The sequence below is a fragment of the Muntiacus reevesi genome, chromosome 2 (genome assembly GCF_963930625.1).
Source record: "Muntiacus reevesi chromosome 2, mMunRee1.1, whole genome shotgun sequence".
Lineage (NCBI taxonomy): Eukaryota > Metazoa > Chordata > Mammalia > Artiodactyla > Cervidae > Muntiacus > Muntiacus reevesi.
The window spans coordinates 276,224,478-276,252,328 of record NC_089250.1 but is presented as its reverse complement, the minus strand read 5'-3'; the positions used below and the strand labels follow the sequence as shown (position 1 = coordinate 276,252,328).

At 51.0% G+C, this 27,851-nt stretch overlaps 1 protein-coding gene and 1 long non-coding RNA gene across 5 annotated transcripts; one reads left to right on the top strand and one right to left on the bottom strand.

The window, feature by feature from the left end:
- Nucleotides 1-1,054: 1,054 nt before the first annotated feature.
- On the bottom strand, nt 1,055-9,196 carry MYADM (myeloid associated differentiation marker). Of its 3 annotated transcripts, XM_065926741.1 has the most exons (4): nt 9,058-9,196; nt 8,514-8,803; nt 5,289-5,366; nt 1,055-3,406 (listed from the first exon to the last, which is right to left on the bottom strand). In XM_065926741.1, exon 4 carries the CDS (start codon nt 3,402-3,404, stop codon nt 2,436-2,438), a length of 969 nt encoding a protein of 322 aa, XP_065782813.1. In that variant the 5' UTR covers nt 3,405-3,406; nt 5,289-5,366; nt 8,514-8,803; nt 9,058-9,196; the 3' UTR covers nt 1,055-2,435. The 3 variants fall into 3 exon arrangements, with proteins under 3 accessions (XP_065782813.1, XP_065782812.1, XP_065782814.1); XM_065926740.1 differs by lacking the exons at nt 8,514-8,803; nt 9,058-9,196 and adding an exon at nt 7,212-7,319; XM_065926742.1 differs by lacking the exons at nt 8,514-8,803; nt 9,058-9,196 and adding an exon at nt 6,074-6,092.
- Nucleotides 5,959-18,778, top strand: LOC136161721 (uncharacterized). 2 transcript variants are annotated; one of them, XR_010661766.1, is made up of 3 exons: nt 5,959-6,009; nt 18,030-18,269; nt 18,520-18,778. It is a non-coding gene; the product is annotated as an uncharacterized lncRNA (long non-coding RNA). The 2 variants fall into 2 exon arrangements; XR_010661765.1 differs by lacking the exon at nt 5,959-6,009 and adding an exon at nt 9,417-9,656.
- Nucleotides 18,779-27,851: the final 9,073 nt, after the last annotated feature.

Here is a 27,851-nt window from a genome sequence, read left to right as displayed (position 1 = left end):
GTCAGGGAGCTTACAACTGAGGGTAAAATAGGTCTGAGAGTGGGAATACAGGGAGGGTCAGACCCTGAAAGCCTTGACAGGGGCTTTGATGTTACCTTTCGGCAGTGTGGAGTGGGATATGGAAGAATTTGAGCAGAGGAGGACAGGACCAGATCCGGATGTTGAAAGCAAGGCACCCTTCTGGGTCAAGGTGGGCTGCAGGTAGGGTAGTCCAAGGAGGAGGCTTGAACAAAGCTTGGGTGAAGCAAAACTAAAGGAGCTTGGAGAATGTGACAGATAAAAATAGAATTTTGTTGTTGTTGTTCAGTTGCTAAGTCGTGTCCAACTCTTTGCGACCCCATGAACTGCAGCATGCCAGGCTTCCCTGTCCTTCACCATCTCCAGGAGTTGGCTCAAACTCTGTTCTTTGAGTCAGTGACGCCATCCAACCATCTCATCCTCTGTCGGATTTAGGAAGAATACAGTGTTTGATGACTGAGAGGGGAGATGGTAAGAAGTGGTGCCTGGGTTCTGCTGCAATCGGAATGAGACACGGTATTTCTCAGATGCTTGTAGGACTCCAAAGAGGGATCTTTGTTCTTTAAAAATTCTTTCTTACAAATTCTTTTTGGCTGTGCTGGGTCTTTGTCGCTGCACTCAAACTTTCTAGTTGCCGGGAGCAGGGGCTACTCTTGGCTGCAGTGCGTGGGCTCCTCATTGCAGGGGTTTCTCTCACTGCAGAGCTCGGGCTTAGTAGTCGTGGCAGAGGGACCTAGGCGCTCCCTGGAATGTGGAATCTTCCCAGACCAGGAATAGAAACTGCTTCCCCTACATTGGCAGGTGGATTCCCAACCACTGAACCATTAGGCAAGCCCTAAAGAGGGAGAAATCTTGTTCGTGTCTATCCTAATTAACCCTCTTCATTTGAGGGAGAAATTTGGAAGATCCAGACTCACTTCTTTTCTGATGAGGCCAAGGTTGTTTTGATCCCAGCCTCTTTCTCCTACCAGACCCAGAAGTCTGGGCCTTGCCCTCTCTCCTGGAGCCCTCCCCATAAATAAAGCAGGCACAAGTCTTTCTTTTATCTTTATATTGAGGTTTAAAAAAAAAAAAAGAATGAACATTATGGATGTGGGAGAAGGGACAAGGCTTCTCTCTGTGACTGACTGACAGCAGGGGCCGATGGGAACCAGAGTGCCAGGGAATTAAAAAAAAAATAAAAAATATATTTATACATTTATATAGATCATGTTATACACGTGAGTCCCAGAGAAGCAGGAAGCTGCAGCAGGAAGCAACGAGCACACAGAAACACACCTGTGTGTGTACCACACACACTGAAGCAATGCAATGCGATGCAATTCCTTGGACCATGGCATAGTAGCAATCCCCATCCCCCCCCACCCTACCCGCCAGAAAAAAAAAATTGAAAAGAAACTTCCCTTTTGAGAACAGGGCCAGCCAGTGATTGTTGCCCTTGTGACCAGGAAAGGAAAAAAAAAAAAAACAACCCAGGCTAACATCACCTTGAAGGCTGGCAGTGGCCATTTTCTTATCTTCCCAGCAAAGGCAGGAGATACTATTTTTAACATTGAAGCTGGAGGGCCACCTCCCTGTCCCTCACAAATACTTGAGACAGTTGTCTTCAAGACCCTGCAGTTCTTTGCCAGCTCCCTCCAATAACTCAGAGAGTCTTTGGGATGGAATGCGCCCATCCCTTGCTTCCTTTAAGATGGCCTCTAGGCAGTGGGTTTTTAATAAGCCTGGCAAAAATTCTGGAGCCAATCTCAGGTGAGGCTGAGCACCAGGTGGGGCCTAGGGACCCAGGGTCTATGCTTTAAGCCTCCAGCCCACTGGAAATTATTGATCTCCAGTGTTTTTTTTCTTCTTTTTTTAACTTAAAGGGGAGAAACACTGTACATACCCCCCACCCCCATTGGGAGAAAGGGGACTTGATTCCTAACTACCCACCCCCACCCCTGAAACACACACAAACACACAACACACACATCAACTAAGGCACAGCCAGGGTGGGCAGGCATGCTTTGGCAAGGAGGTCTCTCCAGAGGCCCCGGGTATGAACAGCTGCGAAAGGGGGTGTGTGATGTGGGGCTCAGCACCTTTGGAGGTGGGAGGCGGGGGCTGGTGGGGCTGAGAAGGCTCAGCGCTCCCAAGGGGTCAGGAAAGGAGGCAGAGGCGGAAACACATAAGATGAAAAGAGAAGAGAGCCTCAAAGCAGAAAACGTCGGAGAAGAGAGCAGGCAGGAGTGAAACAGGATGTGGCACCCAAACAGAACAGGAAGGGAGGCAACGCAGGAGGAGGCCTGAGGGACACAGACAAGGGCGCAGGATGGGCTGGGAGGGACGTGAGAAAAGTGGGCGGGAGCCCAGAGCTCTGCGGAAGGGCCTCCGGGGAGAAGGGGGAATTAGGGAGAGCCCCACTCCGGGGACGAGGCTCAGACCCTGACGAAAACCAGGCGGGCCGAATACACCAGGTCGGCCAGGTAAGCCAGCAGGTTGATGCCTGTCAGGATGGCCACGGCCAGCCGGCGGTCCCAGGAACACACGTAGTAGGTGTGGCTTCTGCCGCAACTGACATCCATATGCCGGCGCGGCTCACCACCATGCCTCTGGTCAAACTGGTAGAGCGGCCAGAGGACCAGGGCCGTGGCGTAGAAGATGACGGAGATCAGGGCCAGGCCCGACAGAAAAGTGGGGAAGGCGATGGGCAGGACGTTGGTGCAGTCGCCGAGGTTCAGCAGGATGGCCACGGCTGCCAGGATGAAACAGATGGAATACACGGCCACGCACCACTCCAGGGCCGACTGGTGCTGGTACAGCCCCGGGTCGCTGATGAAGGCGAAGATGACGCAGGCCACGAAGGTCTCCAGCACCTTGAGCAGGCCGGGCACGGTGGCCATGTAGCCGGTGATCTCACCGGGCCGGGCCCGGGTCCAGGCCACCTCGGTGGCGTAGGCGATGCAGGCGATGCAGGAGAAGGTGGTGGCGGCGATGGCGTGGTCCCGGGAGCGCCCGTGAGACAAGAACTGCACGTAGGTGGTGGGGTAGATGATGGAGGAGGAGAGGCAGAAGAGGGCGGCGTAGCAGGCGTAGGTGATGGGGAAGTTGCGCCAGGACAGTGGGAAGCGGACCTGGAGCCCGCCCAGCTCCACGATGAGGATGATGAGCGTCACAGAGAAGCAGAAGCACCAGGTGAACATGGACCAGTTGCCCATGGGCCCCGTCCAAGCGCCCACACTGGCCACCAGCGAGAAGGCCACGCAGGTGGAGACCAGCTGCAGCAGGCGGAGGAGGCCCAGCGGCTGGGTCAGCACCCGAGGGGACCCCACGATGGTCGGGGAGCCCAGGCCGGAAGACGACGACATGGTGGTTGTCACGGTGGTGCGGGTTACCGTCACCGGCATGGCTGGGGGGAGGGGAGAGAAGATCCTAAGAACATTCCAAACTGGAGGATCCAGAGTCCCCCCACCCTGGGGCACTTGCCTCCCTGGAGGGGCCATTGTGGATGGTGTAATCTGGACTCTAGCTGAAGGGGTACCCAGGATTTGGGCCTTTCAGTTTTCAAACCGGGCCAGTCCCAGGCCTACAGGGATGCTGGTGGTCCAGGTGTTAGCCCCCACCCCCACTCTAGCCTCATGTCAGAGCTCAGAAGGGTAGGTACCCTGTCTCTCTTTTCCCCAGGACCCCTTCTTTCTTTGCCCTGAAAGCCAACTCTTGTAAAATCATGTCTCTTTCCCCCCCACCTCCACTCCAGACACACAAAGCTGCTCTCCTTCCCCCAGGGACTCAGCAACCCAGCCACTCAAGATTCTACTCTAGGGACCTCCCTGGTGGACCAGTGGTTAAGACTTTCCGCACTTCCAATGCAGGGGGCAATCCCTGGTTGGGGAACTAAGATCCTACATGCCCTGGGTTACAACCAAAAAAAAAAAAAAAAAAAAGATTGTGCTCTAAAGCGTCCCCGTCTTGTGCCCTCCCCACCACCCCCCGACAGAAGAAGAGACCCTGTCTTCTGTGATCTCTTAAAAACCCCACCACTGCAACTTTCTTCCTTTGGGTACCCAGGGATCTGCAGCCAGAACTTTCTTTGATCTAACAAACACTTCCAGCCTCCAGACACATTCAAGAGTCTAGCCATCACTCGGGGACCTTCTCAGGGACCCACATCTGATCAGAGCTTCCAGTCTTCCAGGCTGTCGCCCCTCACTGAAGGGGAGTCTGTCCCCAGGTGGAACTGGGTATTAGCAACCTCAGCAGCACCCCTCCTGTGGCCACAGGGATTTAGGTCTGGGGTGCCTGTGTGTTAAGTCGTTTTGGTCATGTCCAACCCTTGTGACCCCGTGGACTGCAGCCCACCAGGCTCCTCTGTCCATGGGACTCTCCAGGCAAGAACACTGGAGTGGGTTGCCATGCCCTTCTCCAGGGGATCTTTCCAACCCAGGGATTGAACTGGAGTCTCCTGCACTGGTGGGTGGGTTCTTAACCACTAACACCACCTGGGAAGCTTGGGGAACTTGCATCCCCCTGAGGAGCCTGGGGAAGTTCAACCCAAAGGAAGTCAAGCTTCCTCCTCCCTCTCCCCCAACATGAGGTCCAGGCCCCTTCAGGAACCAAGCCAGCTAGTACCCAACTTCCGGGAACCCCAGCCCCCTCCCCTGACCTAGGCCACTGAAATCTCTGGGTCTCTCTGGTTCAGAAAGACAGTGTCCTTGTCCCAAAGACTAAGGAATGAGGCCCTGGCCTCAAACTCCTGACCAAGTGTCCAGATCCTCACTCAGGCCCTAAAATAGCTAATCTCTCGGCTACTGCTGCTCAGCCACTCCAGCCGTGTCTGACTCTTTGCAATTCCATGGACTGCAGCCCGCCAGGCTCCTCTGTCCATGGGATTCTCCAGGCAAGAATACTGGGGTGGGTTGCCGTGCCCTCCTCCAGGGGATCATCCCGATTAAGGGATAGAACCCCAGTCTCATGTCTCCTGCATTACAGGCGGATTCTTGGCCACTGAGCCACCAGGGGAACACCTCTGGCAAGCTCAAAAGGCCTCTCTCAACTCCCGGGCAATAAAACTTCCTCTTTCCAGTGTAGGAGGGCAGGGTCATAGCCCTGCTCTCCCTCACAAGAGCTTCCTGGGGACACAGGAGACCAGTTCCTGAACATACTTCTTCCTCTGGTCTCAGGATCTAGGCGGCCAAATTCCCCAGCCCCTCCTCCTTCAGATCCAGGAGTCCAGACCCCAGAACCCCTCCCCGGCTCGGACCCAAGAGTCTGAGGCCTCCTGCCCCACTCACCAGCGGTCTTGGCGGAGGGTCCCCACCAGAAAGAGATTCGGTCCTGGAGGCGGATTGGGTCAGACACCTGGAAAAGGGCTGATCGCGGGGAGGAGGGAGAAGACGTCAGCGTCCAGCTCAGACCCTGCCCAGCCCGCCCGGGCTGGCCCAGAGCTCGCGGCGAGGCGGTGTGGCGGACCCCGGGCGCGCCTCCCAGCCAGGGCGGGGACTTGGCCCGGGAATCCCGAACTGTGACCTCGAGGGAAGCCCCGCCCCTTCCTTCCTCCCCCCTCCACCCCCCCAAAAAAAACCTGCGCGGGCGGGAATGGGGGAGAGCTGGGAAGAGTGCAGGCCCCGCGGGGCGGCGTGGGCGGGCTGTGATCGTAACCCTGCCCCGGCGAGAGAGCCGGGGGAAGGGAGGGCTGGGGGGAGGCCGGCGGCGGGGGTGGGCCCTGGGCGGCGGCTGCCGGGGCGAGCAGCCCGGGCAGCGCCGCGTCTCCGTCCTTATAAGGGCTGCAAGTCTGCCCAGCCATTCGGAATGTGCCGAGGACCGGGAGGCGGCGCCGCGACCCCCGCCCTGCTCCTGGGATTCTGGCGGGGGAGGGGAAGGGTGAAGGGAAGGAGCGATGCTGGGGCGGGGACGGGGGACGGGGGGCGGGGGGCGGTAGGGTTGGGAGTGGAGCCCGGACTCCAGGTCCCGGGAGGAGAAGCTACTAGGTCGAATGCCTGGGTCCTTCTAAATGTGAGTTCTGGGTCCCTAAAAGGCGGGCCGGGAGCCCGGAGCCCCAGGAGGAAGGACTGGGTACCTGGACCCCTGGGTTCGCCTTGCGCACGCCTAGCATCTCGGGGAAGGGGTGGCGGCGGGAAACTGCACAGTATTGGAATCCAGTTCGAAGACAGTAGCCACACCTTCCGCCACCACCCGGAGGGCTGCTCTCCCCCGGCCGGAGCTGGGCCTCCTGGGCCACCTGGGAGGCGCCCCGCAGGAGCCTGCCGCCTCCCGTTCCCCTGACCCGTTAGGAGGAAGTGGGGCGCGCCCAGGAGGCAGAGGGCGGGGCCTCGGGGAGCCTCCCCTGGAAGGTGAGTTAGCGCGCGGACCACCTGGAGGGTTGGGGTCAGTCCCCACTCTCCGAGCCCCCAGCCGTGGGCTGAGGTCAGAACTCAGGAATGAGCCGCCGGAGACCCAAGCAGGCAGAGGAAACACCCCGTTGGCTTCCGAACCCAGCTCAGGACGTCCCGGGCCACGCCCCAGTCCTGTCCCCACCTCCGCGCCGAACACCACACCCCATTACTCTAAAACTCAGAATCGTGCCCTGAAACCCCAGCCTGGCCTCTCAACCCCTGGCGACCCAGATCCATTTTCACTTTGGCAGCATGGGTTCTGAAGCTCAATACCTTTTGCGTCCAAAGTTCGGATTCTGCCCCCTGGATGGGGAGGAGGTCCGTAATTCTGGACCCCAGCCACTCTCCTCAAACCCAGGATTCCCAACTCCAAGCCCCTCCAGGAGCACAGCCCCTCCTCCCTCAGACCCAGGAGTCCAGGTCCCCAGCCCTTCTTCCTTCAGACTCAGGAATGCAGGCCCCGCTACCATCAAATCCAGGAAACAGGCCCCCAGCCTCCCAGCCCCGCAGCCCCCTCCCCTATCAGATCCAGGACTCCAGCCCCTCCTCCGTCAGATCCAGGGGTCCAGACCCCAGCCCCTCCTCCCCCAGACCCAGAGGTCCAGGCCCCCAGCCCTTCCTCCATCAGATCCAGGAGTCCAGGCCCCACCCCACCTCCTTTTTCAGACTTACGACCTGTGTGAGTTCAGGCCCCCAGCCGTCCCCTCTCCAGGACCCAAGTCCTGACCCAGACCAGCTTTTTCGGGACTGACACAATTGGAACCCCTCCGCACCCAGAATCCTGGACGCTGCAGCCACCCTTGGGGGTTCCCGCAGGCTCACCTTACTGGCCAGCGACCGCTGCGGCTGAAGCAGAGGCGACAGCTGCAGATTAGAAGGGTCTGCGGTCTGGGTGGGGCTGGCCGGCCGGGGAGTGAGGGTGGGCGGGGCCGGAACTCCGGGCTCGAGCCGGATTAGGGAGTCCCAGGCCCGGGCTATCCCAGTCCCGCCCCGAGGGCGGGGCCGGAGGCAAGGCCGCACCCCCTCCGGCGGAGGACCGCGCCGCAGGGGTCCCGCCCCGCCAGCGGTGGGGCGGAGGGCTGAGGTCACTGTTTCCGTGGTGACAAAACAGGAAGTCACAACAGCTGGCGGGGTCCGGGCTCGGGAGGGCTGCCCTCCTCGGCCCAGCGCTGGATGGAGAACTCTCCAGGGCCGGCCCGGGAAGGCCGTTGCCATGGCAACCCGTCTGTTTGGCCTTTGTTTAGGACAGAGCCGCCCCCCCACCCCCCAGCTCGAGTCCCCACCCCAGTCTCACCTCGGTCAGTTCTCCCTCTCCCCTTCCAGCCCCCTCCCCCCTCGTCTCCCTCCTCGGCCAGGATGGATGAAACCTTGGACACCTGGGTCGCAAAGCGGCTGGGGAGAGCGGGCCTCTCTCTTTACTGGGGTCTATTTGCTAGGGTCTCTGTCTCCCGGGTCCCTGAAATGGGAAATGTGTCGATCCCTAGACTTTAGGGGGTTCCTGGGTCCCCAAAAGAACAGTGGCTGGATTGCAGTGTTTAAGGAATTTTAGGGAGGAGTAAAGTGGGCCCTCCTAATCCTCTATCTATAATGCGGTTCGCGGTGGAAGGGACGGATGGGCCGGACCCCAAAGTCCCATGTCGGTGGGGATGGTTGGTAGCAAGATTTCTGGGATCAGGGCGGTGGGAGTCGGGGACATGGAGTCCCAGGCTGTGGGCCCAGATTCTTGGCTCCTAGAAGCAATTACGGCTCAGACTCCCGGGTTTTCGGAGCAGATGGGGTTGCAAGCCGGGCCTCTTGGGTCTGGAAGCGAGAGATATTTTTGGCCTGCATTCCTGGCTCCTGGAAAAAGGGAGGGGCGCAGAAGCTTAATGAGGGCGAGGCTGGGGGCTGGGGGTGCCAGATTCCTGATTGCTGCAGGGAGGGAGGGGGCCAAGGGACTGCTCTGCCCGGGGCCCAGAGCAGGGAGGGGCCGCGGGGTCCTTTTTTAGGGTCCGCTCCGGGGCCTTGAAACGAATAGACAGAGCTCAGAAGCAAGCAGGAGAAGGCCGGGATGCTCGGCCTAGGGCTGGGGCGGGGCGGAGACCGGGACGCCCGGGTCCATCCCTGCTGGCCCGGCTCACTCACCGCGCTCTGCACTGGTCCCCGGCGCGGCCTGGCTCGCGGCTGCCGCTGGGCGGGGCCCGGCGGGACTGCGGCTGCTCGGCGACGCCGCGCTCTCCCGGGCGCCGCCCGCGCCGCAGCCGCCGGGTGTCTTCCAAGCCGACGACTGAGGAAGGAGGCTTTGAGGCCGAGCCCCAGGGTGGGAGCCGCGCGCGTCGCGAAGGGAGGGGTCCGAGAGGATGCTGGAGCTCGGAGCCCGGGGCTGCGTGCCCTTCGGAGATGGGATGGGTTGGGGGGCACCTGGATGCTGCGCTCTGCAATTGGGGAGGGTAGAGGTGGGGCTGAAGGGCTGTGGAGACTGTACGCCCCCTTTGGTGTCCTGCAAAGGCGGCAGACCTTTGTCTGTCTTTATGTGCCCTGCATAGGGAAAGAGTCTCTAGGAGCCCCGCGTGGGGATGTCTAGGGAGCCAGGACAAGGTATTCGTTGGAGGATCTCCAGGGACACACCTCCTCGACCCCCAGTAAAGAAGCATCTCTTACCCCCTTCTTGCCCAAATCTTTGCCTGACCTCAAAGTGGCACTCTCAAAGCCATGAAGTTAGTCGCTCAGTCGTGTCCACCTCTTTGCAACCCCAGGGACTGTAGCCCGCCAGGCTCCTCTGTCCATGGGGATTCTCCAGGCAAGAATACTGGAATGGGTTGCCATTTCCTACTCCAGGGGATCTTCCCCATCCAGGGATCGAACCCGGGTCTCCTGCATTGCAGGCGGATTTTCTTCCTGTCTGAGCCACCATGGCACCCCTGAGACGGGCCCCCGATATAGTAAAGAGGCTGTCACTGCTCCGAGTTTATTGCCGGCGTGCTCTCTGGTGGCACTGTACCCGCCTTTAAGGCACTGAAACCTCAAAACAGCAGAGTGCAGGGCAGCAGGAAGAGGAAGTAAACATTTAAAGAGTGAGTCATCTGGGGTGTGATCCTGAGACGTGACCCCGGACGGCTCCTGGTCTTGTGTAACGTGGTGAAAGGTATGTGCCGCTGGTTCAGTGTTTACCCACATCCTGCCAGGACAGCACCCAGACCCCAGAGATGCCGTCTGCCGCCGGGCGCTGAACCCGTCTCCAGCAGGCTGTGCCTCTGTTCAGTGAGAGCGGCTGCTTTCTGCTGCTGGGTACGTGGACCCGCCCCCTCACTTCCTAACAAACCTGGGCCTTTGATCAGAAGCAGTCTTGTGTGGGTTAACCTGACGGTGAATGGGGTGAATCAGTTCGTTCACAGATGCCGCTGTTGGCTAGGAAAGCAAACAGAACCGAGAGTTCATCATTCCAGGCAGGAAAAGGTCAGCACCCCGTCCACGATGGAAGAGGTCCAAGGTGCTCCTCGGGTGCCCAGGCGTTTGGCTGGACTCCCTAGAGAACCATAGCACGTTAGGGGGCCCAACACTGCTTGCCGAGGACAGCAAGGTGGGCCTCCATCGGTGACGAAGCTCCATAGCTGTGAGGAGGCAGATCCGTGAGTAGACCACCGCGGCCACTTTGTTCATCAGCGGGTAGTTGTGAACATTAAGCAGGCACTGGGGACACTAGGTGGGGAAGAAGCTGACCGAGAGGCACGGGGTGGTCATCGGGTCTACGTAAGTCTTACTAGCACTCTCTGTAATGGAAGGTTTTAGAGGAGAGTAGACCTGGGTACAGATTGAAAAAAAAATAAAAGCAACAGTTTATTTAGGCTGTGCTGGGTCTTCGTTGCTGCTCGGGGTTTTCTCTGGTTGTAGGGAGGCTCGAGGTCCCAGTAGTTGCAGCTCCTGAGCTTTAAAGAACTGGCTGAATAGTTGTGACACATGAGCCTACTTGCTCCACGGCATGTGGCATCTTCCCGGACCAGGGATGGAACTCGTGTCTCCTGCATTGGCACACAGATTCTTTCCCACTGACCCTGGGGACAGATTATGAGCTGGTTTTTGCTCCTGATACCTCTGACAAGCAACTGTGTGTTTGTTTTCCGCATCGGCCACTAATTCTGTAACTCCAGACAGCCGCTGAGTGATGAGTGTCTCAATCTGGGCACACAGCTGCTGCTGCTGCTGCTGCTAAGTCGCTTCAGTCGTGTCCGACTCTGTGCGATCCCGTAGACGGCAGCCCACCAGGCTCTCTCCCGTCCCTGGGATTCTCCAGGCAAGAACAGTGGCGTGGGTTGCCATTTCCTTCTCCAAAGCATGAAAGTGAAAAGTGAAAGTGAAGTTGCTCAGTCATGTCCGACTCTTTGTGACCCCATGGACCACAGTCTATCGGGTTCCTTCGTCCATGGGATTTTTCCAGTCAAGAGTACTGGAGTGGGTTGCCATTGCCTTCTTTGAATCTGGGCACACTAACCTCTTGCAATTATTATCAGACCCCACAAGTAACGGGCTCAGTCCCACAAGACTGAACTCCAGCCACAAGTCCCAGGCCTCCCCTGCTTCTGACCAACTGGTTAGAAATTGGGGCATTCCCAGGACTCGTCCTTGGCTTCCGTCATTTGCTAGAATGGCTTGCAGAACTCAAGAAGGCCCTTAGTATTGAAAGTGCGAGTGTTAGTCACTCAGTCATGTCCGACTCTTTGTGACCCCACGGACTGTAGCCCACCAGGCTCCTCTGTCCTTGGAATTCTCCAGGCAAGAATATTGGAGTGGGTTGCCATGCCCTTCTCCAGGGGATCTTCCTGACCCTGGGATCTTTTGAACCCAGGTCTCCTGCATTGCAGGCAGATTCTTTACTGTCTGAGCCACCAGGGTATTACTGATTTATTGTAAAGGATAGAACTTGGGAACAGCCAAACAGAAGAGATACTCAGGGAGGATATGGGGAAGGGATGCAGGGCTCCCAGGCCCTCTCTGGGTGTGTCATCACCTAGCACCTTGATGCATTTACCTGCCTGGAAGCCCTCTGAATCCCGCTGTTCAGGGTATTTATGGAAGCTCCATTACAGAAGCTTGGTTGGTGAAATCACAGGCCGTCAGCGCGCAAGCTCCGTCTCCCTAGCCTGTCTGGAGGTCAGGGAGTGAGGCTGAGAGTTTCAACCCCCAATCACATGATTGGTTCCAACCAGCCCTGATTCAGAGCTAACTAGGGCTTCCCAGATGGTGCTAGTGGTAAAGAACCCGCCTGTCAACGCAGGAGACGTAAGAGATGCCAGTTCGATCCCCCAGTCGGGAAGATCCTCTGAAGAAGGAAATGGCAACCCACTCCTGTATTCTTGCCAGAACAATCCCAGGGACAGAGGAGCCTGGTGGGCTGCAGTCCATGGGGTCGCAAAGAGTTGGACACGACTGAGCAACTAAACCACCACAAAGAGTTCAAGGAGTAATAACTCCTTTACTTGGAGGGGATATTCCCACTGTCCTCAGACTATTGGATTCCCAGGAAAGTTCCTGAGTGGCAAACTTCCAGTTTTTATGGGGTTTTATCTCCCATGCGCTGGCATGTGTATTTTAGTAAGACATACGAAGTATGTTATCAGCTGACTTCTGCTTTCCTGCTTTCAAGGTCTTATCAGCATTTCGACTGGCCAGGACAGAATCTATAGGGTACAGAGAGCAGAAGTTGGTGGAAAATTTGGTGATTCTGGGGCATTTCATACAGCATATCGCTAGCTTGGGAAAAGATTGAAATTTGAAATACAGTGTCTACTGCGTGCGAATCGCTTTTGCACCATCATAAAACTGAACAACAAAGTCAAGCCATCATAAGTGTGGGACTGACTGTATTCTTTCTTCCCTTTTCTGAGACAGATATCTCCCCCTAGTCTGTTCTCTGACCGTAACTGTCACCGTTTTGTTGTCTGTGGACTTCCCGGTCACTTGCCCTCATTTTCCACATCGTTTCCTGAAATTCTCTAGAGTGCATCCTTCTAAACAGATTTGCCATGACTAGGTCGTGTGGATTCCCCCGCCCTCAGAGTGGCTGGTTGCCCCTGGCTTTTGCCAGGCTGCTCTTGTTCATCTCCATGAGCTGCAGAAAATATTGTCATGTTTCTATTTGCCCCATGATGTGACAGTGTTTGGGAGGCACTGACTTAGAAGACCTATGCGAACTTTACCCTCCACACCCTAGCATCCACCTCTCCACTGGGTTCTCCATGCCTCTCAGACATCAACGATTTCTGCTTGCATCCTACTTCCTTAGCAATAGCCACTTGTGGTCTTCTCTTAACTTGAGAGGAGCCCCCAGTCCATCAGCATGCTCCTTCCTTGCTTTCCTCTTCAGATACGCTTCCACAGCCTATCATTTCAGTGACCCTCGTTTCACACTAGGATACTTAACACTCCTCTGCCATTCTGTCTTTTTATCACCCCAGTCCTGGAAAAGAAAAAGAAAAAGCCCACCTACGGAATACCTAAATAGACATTTCTCCAAAGAAGACATACAGATGGCCCAAAAGCACAGGATGAGATGCTAAACATCGCCAATTGTTAGAGAAATGCAAATCAAAACTGCAATGAGGGGAGTTTCCTGGTGATCCAGTGGTTAAGAATCTCCCCTCCAATGCAGGGGACGTGGGTTCAATAAAAGAAGCCCCCTTCCCACCCCGCCCATGCACCACAACTAGTGAAAACCCACGTGTCAAGATGAAGACCCCATGCAGCCAAAATTTTTAAATAAAATAAATGAACAAATAGAGTTTAGGCTTAGACAGCTTCTTAAAGTGGAGAGTGTTAGACACTGAATGTCATTATTTAAAAAAAAAAAAAATGCCTACACTTGGGGAAAAAAAAAGCTACAATGAGGTATCACCTCACACTGGTCAGAATGGCCATCGTCAAAAAATGTCTACAAATAACAAATGCTGGAAAGCATAAGGAGAAAAGAGAGCCCTCCTACCCTGTAAGTGGGAATGTAAATTGGTGCAGCCACTATGGAGAACAGTGTGGAGTTCCTTAAAAAACTAAAGATAGAGCTACCATATGATCCAGCATTCCTACTCCTGGGCACACATCCAGAGAAAGCCACGCTTTGAAAAGGTACGTGCACCCTATGCTCACAGAAGCACTGTCCACAACAGACAAGACACGGAAGCCACCTGAATGTCCCACTGGCAGATGAATGGATGAAGCAGGTGTGCTCCAGATGTACAATGGAGTATTCCTCGGCCATAGAGAGAAGGCGTGAAGCGACCCGGCGCTTCCCAGGAGGTGCTAGTGTAAAGAACCCACGTGACAATGCATGAGACGGGAGCTTGATCCCTGGGTCGGGAAGATCCCCTGGAGGAGGGCATGGCAACCCACCCCAGTTTTCTGGCCTGGAGAATCCCCATGGACAGAGGAGCCTGGCGGGCTGCAGTCCATGGGGTCGCAAACAGCTGGACACAACTGTGTGCACACACAGAGCAACGTGGATGGACCTAGAGATGATCATATTAAGCGAAGTAAGTGGGACAAAGACAACGATCGTGTGAATCTCAAAAAGGACACAAATGAGCTTATTTATGAGACGGAAAGAGGCTCACAGACTTTGAAAACGAATTTATGGCTACCAAAGGGAAAGGTCGAGGGTGGAGGGATAAATCAGGAGTTTGGGATTAACATAAACATACTACTATATATAAAATAGATAAACCACGAGGTCCTACCATAGTGCACAGGGAACTCTACTCAATCCTCTATAATAACCTATTTGGGAAGAGAATCTGGAAAAAAAAAAAGATACATGTATGAAAGTGTTAGTGGTTCAGTCATGCCTGACTGTCTGTGGCCCCATGGACTGCAGCCCACCAGGCTCCTCTGTCCATGGGATTTCCCAGGCAAGAGTACTGGAGTGGGTTGCCATTTCCTTCTCCAATACGTGTATATGTATAACTAAATCACTCTGCTGTACTCCAGAAACCCACACAACATTGTAAGTCAACTGTACTCCAGTATAAAATTGGGCTTCCTGGTGCCTCCGTTGGTAAAGAATCTGCTGCCATGCAGGAGACCCAGGTGCGATTCCTGGGTAGGGAAGATCCCCTGGAGGAGGAAAGGGCAGCCCACGCCAGTATTCTTGCCTGGAGAATCCCATGGACAGAGGAGCCTGGTGGGCTACAGTCCACGGGGTCACAAACAATTGGACACAACTGAGCATCTGAGCATAAGCCAATATTAAATAAGAAAAAAAATTTTTTTAAAAGAAAAAGTCCACCTATCAGGGTTTCCCCCCCGCATGTGTTTCTCCCTAAGCAATTGAACGTCACTGGAGAAAGTCATATTACAAGGCATAAAGATACGGTGAAAGTGAAAGAGTGAAAGCATTAGTCATGTCCAGCTCTTTGTGACCTCATGGACTGCAGCCTGCCAGGCTCCTCTGTCCATGGAATTCTCCAGGCAAGAGTACTGGGGTGGGTAGCTGTTTCTTTCTCCAGGGGATCTCCCCGACCCAGGAATGGAAGCCAGGTCTCCTGTACTGCAGACGATTCTTTACCATCTCAGCCACCGGGGAAGTCATAAAGACGTGATGAGCAAACTCAGGACTGCCCCGTACAGTGTTGCCTACAGCCCCATTGCAATCCTCTGGTCGGCTCCTCCTCATTGCCATAGTGACAAGCACTCTATTTTTGAGCTCTTTGATCTCTGCCCTCGGCCTGGCCTGAGTTCTCAGTCTATGACCTACCTTCTTTATTTAGAGAGAGACCAGAAGTCGTTGGCTGGTCAGTTCCTCAACTTCCCTAAACTGAAACCAGAATGTGACAAATATTTCCAGGACTGTTCTTGAACAACAGTGAAGTTCTTCTTATCTCACGCTAATCCTTCTTGCCTTTTTTTTTTTTTTTTTTTTTGCATTTCTTGTCTTTTAAATTGTAGTAGAGTTGATGTATATTATATAAGTTTACAGGTGTACAATATGGTGATTTACACTTCTTAAAGGTTATACTCCGTTGACAGTTATTATAGAACATTGGCCATATTCTCCGTGTTGTGCTATATATCCTTGTAGTTTATGATATACATAATGGTTTGTACCTCTTAATCCGTTACCCCTACACTTCCCCTCGACACTTCCCTCTGCCCACTGGTAACCACTGGTTTGTTCTCTACATCTGCGAGTCTGTTTCTTTTTTATTGCTGTTATATTAACTATTTTGTTGTATTTTTTTTTTTTTTAGATTCCACATATAAGGGATAAAATACAGTATTTGTCTTTCTCTGTCTGACTTATTTCACTTAGCATAATACCCTCCAAATTTTTCATATTGTTGCAAATGGCAAAATTTCCTTTCTTTTTATGGCTGACTAGTGTTCCATTGTGCATATGTGTGTGTGATCTTTATCCATTCATCTGTCGATGGGCACTTAGATTGCTCCCATATCTTGACAGTCGCAATAATGACACTGGGAACACTGGGATGCATGTATTTTTTTAATGCTTTTGTTAAATTAATGCTTCTGTCGCTTCTGCATATAGACCCAGGAGTGGAGCTGCTGGATCATATGGTAGTTCTGTTTTTAGTTTTTTGACTCAGAACACTTCTATTTGTCTTTTTGACCCTTAAATATATCCTTCTTCCCATCAACTTACTATCGCTCTTAACAAGCGATATTCTGCTCCTAATACTCAGCATCTCCTGCTCACAGAACCTTTCACTGAGTGACTTTTTGAGAAATAATTGTTGTTTTCAATTGTGGTCAAATACACAAAACAGAAAACTTACCTTTCAAACTTGCCTTTTTTGGAAATATACCCCTCAGTGGTGATAAGAGTGTTCACACCGTGACCACGTGAATGCACAAGGAAAAGATGGTTGTCAACAAGCCAGGCAGAGGGAACTCAGAAGAAGCCAATCTCCAACTTGATCTAGGATTTCTAACTTTCAGCATTGTGAGAATATGAATTTCTGTCTAAGCCATACAGCCTGTGGCACTTTGTTATGGCAGCCCCATGGAAACTAACCTAACACTTTGGAAAAAAAAAAATTTCTTTTTTTGCAGCCACCTCAAGAATCTTAATTCAGGGATCAAACCCATGCCACCTGCAGTGGAAGCACAGAGTCTTAACTGCTGGACCACCAGGAAAGTCCCCTATATTCTCTTTCAAATCCATCAACTTCTGTACATCTCTGTATCAGTCACAGGTTGCTGAGTAATTCATTTCCCCAAAGCAATGAAATTCTACAGCATGGATGAACCTTGAAGACTTTACATTTAGTAAAATAAGCCAGACACCAAGCAACAAATACTATAGAATTCCACTACCACAAATACTATAGTAATCCAAATACTATAGGATTCCACTATGTAAAGTAGTCAAATCCATAGAGACAGAAAGTAGAATAGTGTTTACTCAAGGCTGAGGGCAGGGGGAATGGGAGTGAATATTTAAGGAGCCCAAAGTTTTAGTTTGGGATAATGGAAAAAAAAAAGTTCTGGGATGTGTAGAGTGGTGATGGTTGTACCACCACTGAATGAAGACCACCGAACTGTATGCTCAAAAATGGAAAATTTTAGGTAAATTTTGTGTTATGTGTGTCTTACCACAAAAGTTAAAAGGAAGAAGATGGGACTTCCCAGGCGGTCCGGTGGTTAAGACTGCACCTCCAGTGCAGTGGGTGTGGATGGGGGTGGGGTGGGCCGGGTGCAGGGTCGATTCCTGCTCAGGAAACTAAGATCCGAACACGCCTAATGGCTCAGTCAAGAAAAAAAAAGAAAGAAAAATATTACATAAAAGATACATAAATAAAATGTAAAATTCAGTTCTGTAGTTCCACTGGCCACATTTCAAGCACAGAAGTGGGGTCATCATATTGGACTGAAGTGTGTTAGTTGCTTAAACTCGGAAATCTGAAACTCAGTTTTTTGGAGTGTGGACGCCTGTACTGGGCTCCCCTGGGTGGCTCAGACAGTAAAGACTCTGCCTGCAACGCAGGAGACCAGGATTCCATCCCTGAGTCGGGAAGAGCCCCTGGAGGAGGAAATGGCAACCCACTCCAGTATTCTTGCTTGGAGAATCCTTTGGACAGAGGAGCCTGGTGGGCCATAGTCCATAGGGTTGCAGGAGAGCTGGACACGACAGAGCCACCAACACTTTCATACTTCCACTTTCAGCCCGTGCTAGATACAGATCCCAGCAGTATTAAAAAAAAAAAACACAAAACTTTGTGACTAAGTGGGGTTTATTCTAGAAATGGAAGGATGGCTAATATTCAGAAACCGTTAATGAGATTTAACCCATGAACAGAGCCAAGCAGAAAAAAACCATGTGACTATCACATATGTGCTAAAAGAGTATCTGACAAAATGCAATTTAAAAAAAATGAATAAACAGGAAGTCAGGGTTCCTAAAACTGTTAGACATCTGTGGTTTTCCAGGGCTCCTGCTCTGTGAAGGAATTTCTCTGGTCTTTGGGGTCAGGGTGGCTGTGGAAAGCTACTGCCTCTAGAATTTCCTCTCCAGGCTTCAGCATGTATAAACACTACAGACCAGGTCTGGTGCCATGAGAACTTCCCAGCACGGGACCCTCTACTGGGGTTAGTTAAACCTCTTGTAAACACACAGGCGGGAGCTATTGTCTGACTTTTTTAAAAATTTTTGGCTAGGCGACTCGTGGGATCTAGTTCCCCCACCAGGGATTGAACCCATGCCCGCTGCTTTGGAAGGCAGAGGCTTAACCACTGGACCACCAGGAAGTGCCACTATTGTCTGATTCATTAGGAAGACTAAAGGGATCAAGACTGGCCTTCTCCCTCTCTTAGCTGAATGCTTCCTTCCAAGGCTTTGAATTGGGCAGGAAAGAAGCAAGGACATTGGAAATTAAGAGTGCAGCTTCAAGGGTGAAGGTATGAAGTGCTGAGTGCTGAGTGCTGAGTGGAGGGAGTGACCGGGGTGGAGGGGGGGCCAGTGGCCAGGCAGCTTCTTGGCCTGGGTGGCTGGGTGCACGTGACAAGAACATTCTCTCCACTGTGTATTCTTGGCTTCCGGCCAGTTTACATTCTCCGGCCGTCCCCTGCACTCGGCCATTTACTCTGTTCTGTGTCCTGCCCTTAACCCCCTCCTTTGCTTCCCACATGCCTTTCATTTGCAAATCAGAACCCGGATAGGTAGCAACTCTCACCATTGCTGGAGACCCCCAGGAAACCACCCCCCACCTTTCTGAGAGGAGGTTTCACCTCATGAGATGATTTTCTTTCTCCTCGTGATGCAGATTGGATTAACAGATGGTGATTTTCATCGTAATCTCTTCAGCAAAATAGACTGAAGTCTTCTGTTTGGAAAACGTAGGCTGCCTGTGGTGGAAGGGCTGGAGGGGTGGGGAAGGAAGGAAGGAAATCTTATTTGGTTTGTAAAACTCCCCTGCTAAATGTACTTATCAGATGGAAATAAATCAAGTCTCTGCTTATAAGGGACTGGATAAATAAGCTCTGGCACCTCCAGATAATGCGACAAGATGTATATCTAAAAAAAAAAAGAATTAGGAAGCTCTAGTTACCTAAATGGAAGATTTCCCAGGATAACAGTCTTAAGCGAAAAAGGCAAGATGCGGAACCCTGTTACAAGGATTTAACCTTCTGTGTGACCAAAGTATTGACTGAGCGACTGAACTGAACTGAACTGAAACTTCTGCGTGAGAAAATATGAAAATAAGAAGATGTTCCTATTTTATTGTGTTTTGTATAAACACTGGAACAGTCCACAAGAGACCCAGAACAGTGGTAACCTCCCCAAGAGTGGGCAAAACCTCCACAAAACAAGTAGGAACTTCCCTGATGGTCCAGGGTTACGACCCCACACTTCCTCTGCAGGGGGCTCAGGTTCCATCCCTGGGTGGGCAACTAAGATCCCACACACCTCATCCTGTGTAGCAAAAAAACAAAAACAAAAACAAAAAACAAACCCCAAGCAGAAAAAACACAAACCAACAACAACAGAAAACTGAGATGTGGGACTGAAACTTCTTTCCGTATGTGTATAAATTTTAAATTCTAAACACATGAACACATTACTTACTTAAAATCATATCTATAAATAGATTATATGACTCAAGGCACAGAAAATACTTAGGACAATGACTCCACCTCAGTATATGCTAATTATTATATGATGCATAATGCATATTAATATCATATAATATATGCCATGGAAAGTTCTGGAAAGCTACACAAGAAATGGGCTCAGACCAAAGGGAAAGGAGGACTGGGCAACTGGAACTTTATCTACCCTTTTTGGTGCGTTTTCTGAGTCTTCTCTCCTGGTAAATGCATTACCAAGTCCAACCACAGAAGGATGCATGCATTTTAACGAGCTATTTATAATCTGCCAGGCAAGGAGCCTTAGGATGACAAATGAATACAGATGACTTTCTCCTGAGCATCTACGAGAAGACTAGAGGAAGCTGATCACAAATGTCGCAGTTCGCCTTCACAGATAAAAATAAGTGGGGATCAAAAAAAAAAAAAAAGTGGGGAACCTAACATACGAAATTGCAAACCATGATCCACGGGCGTGGGATTTATCCCATACCTATTGGGGATTGGGGCCGGGGGGAGGTGTCTGTGGCCTGGAGACTGGGATCACCTCCCGGAGCCAGGTAACCACTTCATGCCCTCTGGGACCTCAGAACAGTGGCAGCTTCCATAGAAAGACCTCGTTTCAGGTCATCTTGGGGCTGAACCCAAGTTTTCACCACTTGCGGTCTTTCTTTCTAAATCTGTAGCGAAAAGGCACAGGGCCAGCCCCAAACACACGAAAACAACTCAAGATGGTCTTGGCCCTGCGATGGAGGCGGGGGCGGGGAGGGCGCCTCCGTGTGGGGTCGCCCTCTAGCGGACGGCGAGGGTAAAGCACGTTCAGCCTGGAAATGGAACAAGGGCGTCGGTCTTCTTTTCCTTTCCCGGGGCCCGGGTGTCAGGGGCGAGTGTGCAAGATCGCCAAGAAGCTCGCTGCTCCGCCCCGCACATTGGAGGAGAGACGGGGAGGAACCAAACCCCTAGAGTAGTTGTCTTTTCTGCGCAGGGAAATCAAAAGGTATGCAGGATCTGCACAAGTCTCTCTTAGGCTGAGTGAAAGGGTCTTCGGAGGGTGTGACCTTTGAGCTCAGAGCTGAAGGACGAAGATGCCCCAGAGGCCAAGGAAGGCTGGACATTCCAGGCGCGGGAAAGAGCAAGTGCCTTGGGGGAGAGGGAACCCCTTCCCCCCCTCCCATCAGGGGGCTGTCCCCCCACCCCCACCCCGCGACGTGTTTCTGGAAGAGCGGAAAGCCCACGTGGATGAACCCAGTACTGCAGAGGGGAATGGGGCAGATAACATGGTATTGTCACAAAGACAGATTATACAGGCCGGGGAAAGAGAATACAGATTTCAGGCACATGCACACACGTTGAAAGCCACCATACGTGAACAAACGCACGCAGCATTGCCGTGGAGAAAGGATGGACTTGGTTTTTGTTGTTCTGTTGTATTGCTCAGCCGATGACCCTACCCCACACCATGCAGCTGCTGCTGTTCAGCCGCTCAGCCCTGTCTGATTCTTTGCCACCGTCTGGACTGTAGCTTGCCAGGGTCCTTTGTCCCTAGGATTCTCCAGGCCAGAATACTGGAGTGGGTTGCATTTCCTTCTCCAGGGGATCCTCCTGACCTAGGGATCGAATTCCCATCTCTTACGTCTCCTGCATTGGCATATGGGTTCTTTACCACTAGAGATTCTGGGAAGCCCCCTCTTATCATATCCCCAAATAAATTTCCAGATGGTTCTTAGGTCTAACCGAGGAAGATAAAAACAGCATATTCAAGAAGAAGACGACTTTGCGATATTGAGATTGGCAACAATTGCTTAAACAGGACACAGAATCATCGTGTGCAAGTGAAAAGTGGTAAACTGAACTAGACCTTCTGTCACTATAGGTTGAACGTCTATACCCCTTGAAATTCGTATTTTGAAATCCTGACTCCCAACATAATAGTATTTGGAAGTGGGGGCTTTTGGGAGGTCACTAGGTCATAAAAGTGGAGCCCTTGTTAATCGGGTGGGATGTCATTATAAAGGATCTCTTCACACTACTGTGTATAAAATAGATAACTAATAAGAACCTATGACTAGCACAGGGGACTCTATTCAGTATTCTGTAATGACCTCGATTGGAAAAGAATCTAAAAAACAGTGGAGATATACATATGTGTGTATATATATATATATACTTAACTGGTGGCTCAGATAGTACAGTCTGCCTGCAATGCAGGAGGCCTAGATTTGATCCCTGGGTCGTCGGAAAGATCCCCTGGAGCAGGGAATGGCAATGCACTCCTGTATTCTTGCCTGGAGAATTTCCTGGATAGAGGAGTCTGGCGGGCTATAGTCCATGGGGTTGCAAAGAGTTGGGCATGACTGAGCGACTTTCACTACACCACTACTGTATCTATATGTATAACGGATTCACTTGGCTGCACATCTGAACCTAACACAGCTTTGTATATCAACTATAATCCAATTAAAAAAAAAAAAGGCCCATCAGAGCATCCTCCGGACCCTATGCCATGTGAGAACACAGCGGGAAAAGAGTGAGCCAGGAAGCAGACCCTCGCCAGTCACCAAACTGCTGCTGCTTTGATTTTGGTCTTCCAGCCTCTAGAACCGTGAGAAATAAATGTCTTGTTTGTAAGTTACCTGCTTGATTGCAGCAGCTCAAATGAAATAAGACATCTGTTCACCCCAAGTCACTTTCCTGTTTTTTTTCTTAATTAACTTTTTTTGGCGTGTAATTGCTTTTCACTGTTGTGTTACTGTCTGCTGCACGGCAAAGTGAACCCGCTACATGTATACATATCGCCCCCTCTTTTTTTGGATTTCCTTCCGAGTTAGGTTGCCGCAGAGCACTGGGTAGAGAGAGTTCCCTGAACTATACATCCTCACTAGTCATCTATACGCCCTCACCAGTCATCCATTCCACACATATTATCAGTAGTATATATATAATATATGCTAGGTAGTCAGAATAGGAAAAAGGAGTCCAGAATGGTGGTGGCTAAAAGGCAAGGAAGGGAAAAGCCCGTGAAGATAGAACAAAGGAGGGTCTGAGGAGTGGAGTGAGGGCCTCAGGTAAAACTAACAGCACTCCTGGCTAGCCCAATTTACACAGGGCAGGCCCGGGGGAGGAGATAAAGCATATAAAAAAGAGGAGCCAAAATTGGGCCGGGGTCCTCTCTTCTCTTCATGTCTTTTGGGTTGGCATTCCGTCATGCCTCGAGGATGCATTTTCCTTTACTTTCTAAATAAAACAGCTGTAACACGGAGCTGTAACATTGGTCTGTCCCAGGGCTGTAACGCTGGTCCATCTGTCGCTTCAAATTTTTGTTGTGCTGAGACAGAACCGAGGGAATTACAAACTCCCCGACGTCTACATCAGTCCCAGTCTCCCAGTTCATCCCCCACTACCTCCTTCCTCCCTTGGTGTCCCCATGTTTGCTCTCTACGTCTGTGTGTCTATTTCTGTTTTACAAATAAGATCATCTTTACCATTTTTTCTAGATTCCACATGTATGCATTAACACACAGTATTTCTTTTTCTCTCTCTGACTTACTTCACTCGTTTCACAGTCTCTAGGTCCATCCGTGTGTCTACAAATGCCCCAATTTCATTCCTTCTTCTGGCTCAGTGATGTCAAAAGTCACAATTGATGATCACTGTGGCAAACTCACAGTTCAAATGCTTTTGAACCATGGTGTTAGAGAAGACTCTTCAGAGTCCCTTGGACTGCATGGAGATCAAACCAGTCCATCCTAAAGGAAATCAAGCCTGAATATTCACTGGAAGGACTGATGCTGAAGCTGAAGTTCCAATACTTTGGCCACCTGATGCGGAGAACTGACTCCTTAGAAAAGACCCCGATGCTGATGAGAGGGTAACAGGCAGGAAGGCCAGGGGTCTCCAAACAGAGGAAATATGCTACAAGGGTCAGACATTTTTTAATCTCTCCCTTAAGTGGCAGGAGGAAACAAACTATAAATGTCAAAATTTTTTTTTCCTTCTCTATACAAAATTAAGGAGGCTTCTCTTATGATTCTATGTTGCCATGGTGATGCCTAGTTCCACCTGAACTTAACTTTTCTCAAGTCTTGAGCTAACCAATGCGCTTTTCTTATGGAAATGCTTTTCTTAAGCTATGTTAATGAAACTATGTATTTGCTTTGGAATTTGCCTTTCTTCAAAAATGGTTCCACCTAAGACTGCTATTTTTCCTTTTCTCAAACCTGGGGCTGATAATAGCTCATCAAACCAGTATTCATATCCCTTGTTGTATGGCTGGGGGATGACACACCTCATTCCATCCTATCTCTAAAATGCATATTATGGGAAGGGGGCCTGGTGAGACTCCCTCAGCCTTGAGGTGCCTCTCTTATCTGATTAATAGCTTTCTAACAGACATAAAACATCTGGCTAAAGACTAGCAGGGGGGCACTCTTTCTGCTCCCTTCTGATGTCTGTCAGAAGCTTTCACTGTCTCTTTTATGCTTCAATAAATCTTTATCACACAAAAGCTGTGAGTGATCAAGCCTCGTCACTGGCCCCGAATTGAATTCCTCTCCTCCAGAGGCCAAGAATCCTGGTATCTTTCACAGCTCAGCACCAACCTTTCACCGGGAAAGACTGAAAGCAGAAGGAGAAGGGAACAACAGAGGATGAGATGGCTGGATGGCATCACCAACTCAGTGGACATGAGTTTGAGTAAACTCGGAGTTGGTGATGGACAGGGAGGCCTGGCGTGCTGTGATTCATGGGGTCACAAAGAGTCGGACACGACTGAGTGACTGAACTGAACTGTGGCACAAAGGAGTTGCTGAAGAAGAAGTGAAAGAGGAAACAGAGCTGGACTCCGTCTTAGGCCAGGCTGCGAACATGAGGCTACACGCACGGTCACCCTCCCAATGGACTCTGAACTTTGTGCCCAGTGCCTATAGAAATGGCATACCAATGGGAAACCAGACCCCCCAGATAAAAGAGCCTCAGGGCTTGGACTTGGACACTCTGTTGCCTAAAAGAATATGCTAATTATCTCTGTAACAGAACAAAGTGGTAAATTCCATTATGTTTATTGGGATATGACCACAGGCCTATTGATAAATATCCACTGTTTATCTAGTCTTGTGACACGAATCATGGTTTAACTTTGATCGTATCTCTCTTTCACCTTGTCCAGACTAGTTTCAAGGAATTTGGGGAGGTGGGTTTGGGCATGTACACTTAGGGTATATAGTTCAGTCCAGTTCAGTCGCTCAGTCGTGTCCGACTCTTTGCGACCCCATGAATCACAGCACACCAGGCCTCCCTGTCCATCACCAACTCCTGGAGTTTACTCAAACACGTGTCCATCGAGTCGGTGATGCCATCCAACCATTTCATCCTCTGTCACCCCCCTCTCCTCCTGCCCCCAATCCCTCCCAGCATCAGGGTCTTTTCCAATGAGTCAACTCTTCGCATGAGGTAGCCAAGGTATTGGAGTTTCAGCTTCAGCATCAGTCCTTCCAATGAACACCCAGGACTGATCTCCTTCAAGATGGACTGGTTGGATCTCCTTGCAGTCCAAGGGACTCTCAGGAGTTTTCTCCAACACCACAGTTCAAAAGTATCAATTCTTCGGCGCTCAGCTTTCCTCACAGTCCAACTCTCACATCCATACATGACCACTGGAAAAACCATAGCCTTGACCAGACGGACCTTTGTTGGCAAAGTAATGTTGTGAGGCTGCCAGGGTTAATACCATGACAGGCAGCCTGGACCTAAGTTTTAGCTTTCCCCGAAATGGTAAGATTCCCTACCCCCATCAGGTAACCTGAAGCCAGCCAATCAATATGCGCCCAGTAAGAAACAAAGGGAGAGCTGAAAAGCCCGCGAACGCCCAGGTTTGAAAAAGCCCGCGAACGCCCAGGTTTGAAAAAGCCCGCGAAAGTCTGTACCTATAGAATTGCTTTGCAAACATGTAACCAATCCGCTTAAGCCAGTTACTAATCGCTTATGCATATCTTATAAATTTGCGTAGCAGCTTGGGCTCAGGGCTTTTCTGACCCTGCACCACTGTGATGGATGCGGCAGAAGGCCCTGGCTCCAGTCAGTAATAAACTTCCCTTTTTTTGCGAGTTGCATTGTCTTAGAAGCCTTCTCTCTTCCTGCTCGGGGATTTGGACATCGGGCATAACAATGTCTCTGCTTTTTAATATGCTATCTAGGTTATATAATGCTTTCACAAAAACCAGTCGGAGTCCTTGGCTAAGAAGAGACTCTGCCTTGGGCTCGCCAGTGTAATAAACTGCACTCCACTATTTGCATTGTCCCTCTGAGTGAGTTTGTTTCCCAGAACGCGTGGCTACAACAGAAGCGGGAAACAATACAAAGAGAGAAGAACCCACTTTCTCTCTGGAACTTGCTCATGAATTGGAATTTATCCCCCAGGCTCCCATGACAGTGAAGTGGGTGCTGGAAATTGAGTCTCTCCCAGAAGAAAATGTGGAGCATCAGTTAGGGGGACCCTGGGCACATCTCGAGGACCTCAGGGGAGTGTAGGAATTGAGAATAGTGTTGACAGGAATGTGGGTGTGACAACTGTGAGTTAAAGATGACCTGTCACGTTAGACCCTCTGCACAGACTCTTGGCCTTATCATCCCCGAGAAAACACCAAGCGTCTGGCTTCCAGGGTGTGTGTAGCCCACCCAGGTTGTGTGGCTTCCAGATGTCCCTATGTACCAATCACCCATTTAAAAATTTCCTTTTAAATTTACTTAGTTTTGGCTGGGCTGGGCCTTTGTTGCTGAGCCCTGGCTCTCTCTGGATGCAGTGAGCGGGGGCCCCTCTCTAGTGATGAGGCTGGGCTTCTCACCGTGATGGCCGCTCTTGTTGCGGAGCACAGGCTCCAGGGCGCCCCGGCTTCTGTAACTGCAGCCTGTGGCCTCAGTGGTTTTGGCTCCTGGGCTCTAGAGCACACCCACAGTAGTGGTGGCACACGGGCTTGTTGCCCCGAGGCATGTGGGACCCTCCTGGACCAGGGACTGCACCCGAGTCTCCTGCGCTGATGGGCGGATTCATTACCACTGAGCCAGCAGGAAGGCCCACTGTCACCCTTCGAGTCAGGAGACGGCCGACTGTGGAGGAGAGTCTGTTTACAGAGGTGTGACCAGAGCCTAGGAAAATATCCAGGATCTACTGTTCAATAAAACCACAAGATGCAGAGCGGCTTAGGAACTGTGCCATCCTTTGTCCGAGGAAAGGTTGCAAGAGAGGAATAGATTTTCCTATTTTCTGGGTTTTTGCATAAACACTGGAAGCATGCACAAGAAGCCTGTCCAATGGTGGTGTCCAAGGAAGAAAGAGAGACCAAGTATCCTGGTGTAGCAACAGAGGCGAGACCTTTAAAAAGTTGTTCCTTTCTATATTCTTGGGATGCTTTTTGCTCTTGCTGTGGTGGTATTCCCCACCCCTCTGTCCTGGGAACCACCCCTCTGCTTGGTTTTCGTGACTTCCAGCTTCTTAGATTCCACTTGAGTGATGGTCTGATTTCTCCGTCTGATTCATTTCACTTAGCATAATGCCCTCAGGGGCTACCCCTGTGGTTGAAATCTTTTTTCTTTTCTTTTCCTGGGGAGGGGGTGGGACACCCTGAGCGACTTGTGGGATCTTAGTTCCCTGATCAGGGATTGAATCTGGGTCCTTGGAAGTGAAAACATGGAAGCCTAACCACTGGAACACGAGGGAATTCCCTCTCTCTCTCTTTTTTAAATTGAATTGACATATTACATTATGTTAGTTTCAGGGGTATGATGTAATGATTTCATGGTTGTATATATTGCAAAATGATCACTATAATAAGCTGAGTCAACATTCATCACCATATGGTTACAATTGTTTTTAAATTTATTTTTAAAAAGTTATCTATTTTTGGCCACATTGGGTGCCTTGGGGGAATCTTAGATCCCCAGCTAGGACTGAACCCAGGCCACTTCTGTGAAAGCGCCAAGTCCAAATTGGACTACCAGTGAACTCGTTACAGTTTTGCTCTTTCTTGCTTGTGATGAGAACTTTTAAGATCTACCCTGTTAGCAACTTTCAGACACATAATATGGCATCATTGACTGTGGTTACTGTGGGTCACTTTTTGTGTTGTTCAGTTGTCAAGTCGTGTCTGATTCTTTGCGACCCCGTGGACTGCAGTCCACCAGGCCCCTGTGTCCATGGGATTTCCCAGGCAAGAATGCTGGAGTGGGTTGCCATTTCCTTCCCCAGGGGATCTTTTCCACCCAGGGCTCAAACCAGCAATCTCCTGCATTGGCAGGCGGCTTCTTTACTGCTGAGCCCCCAGGGAAGTCCCATACCTCTTTACACAGATGCAATATTTTATGGGACTGACTTATTTTATAACTAGGTGTTGGTACCAATTT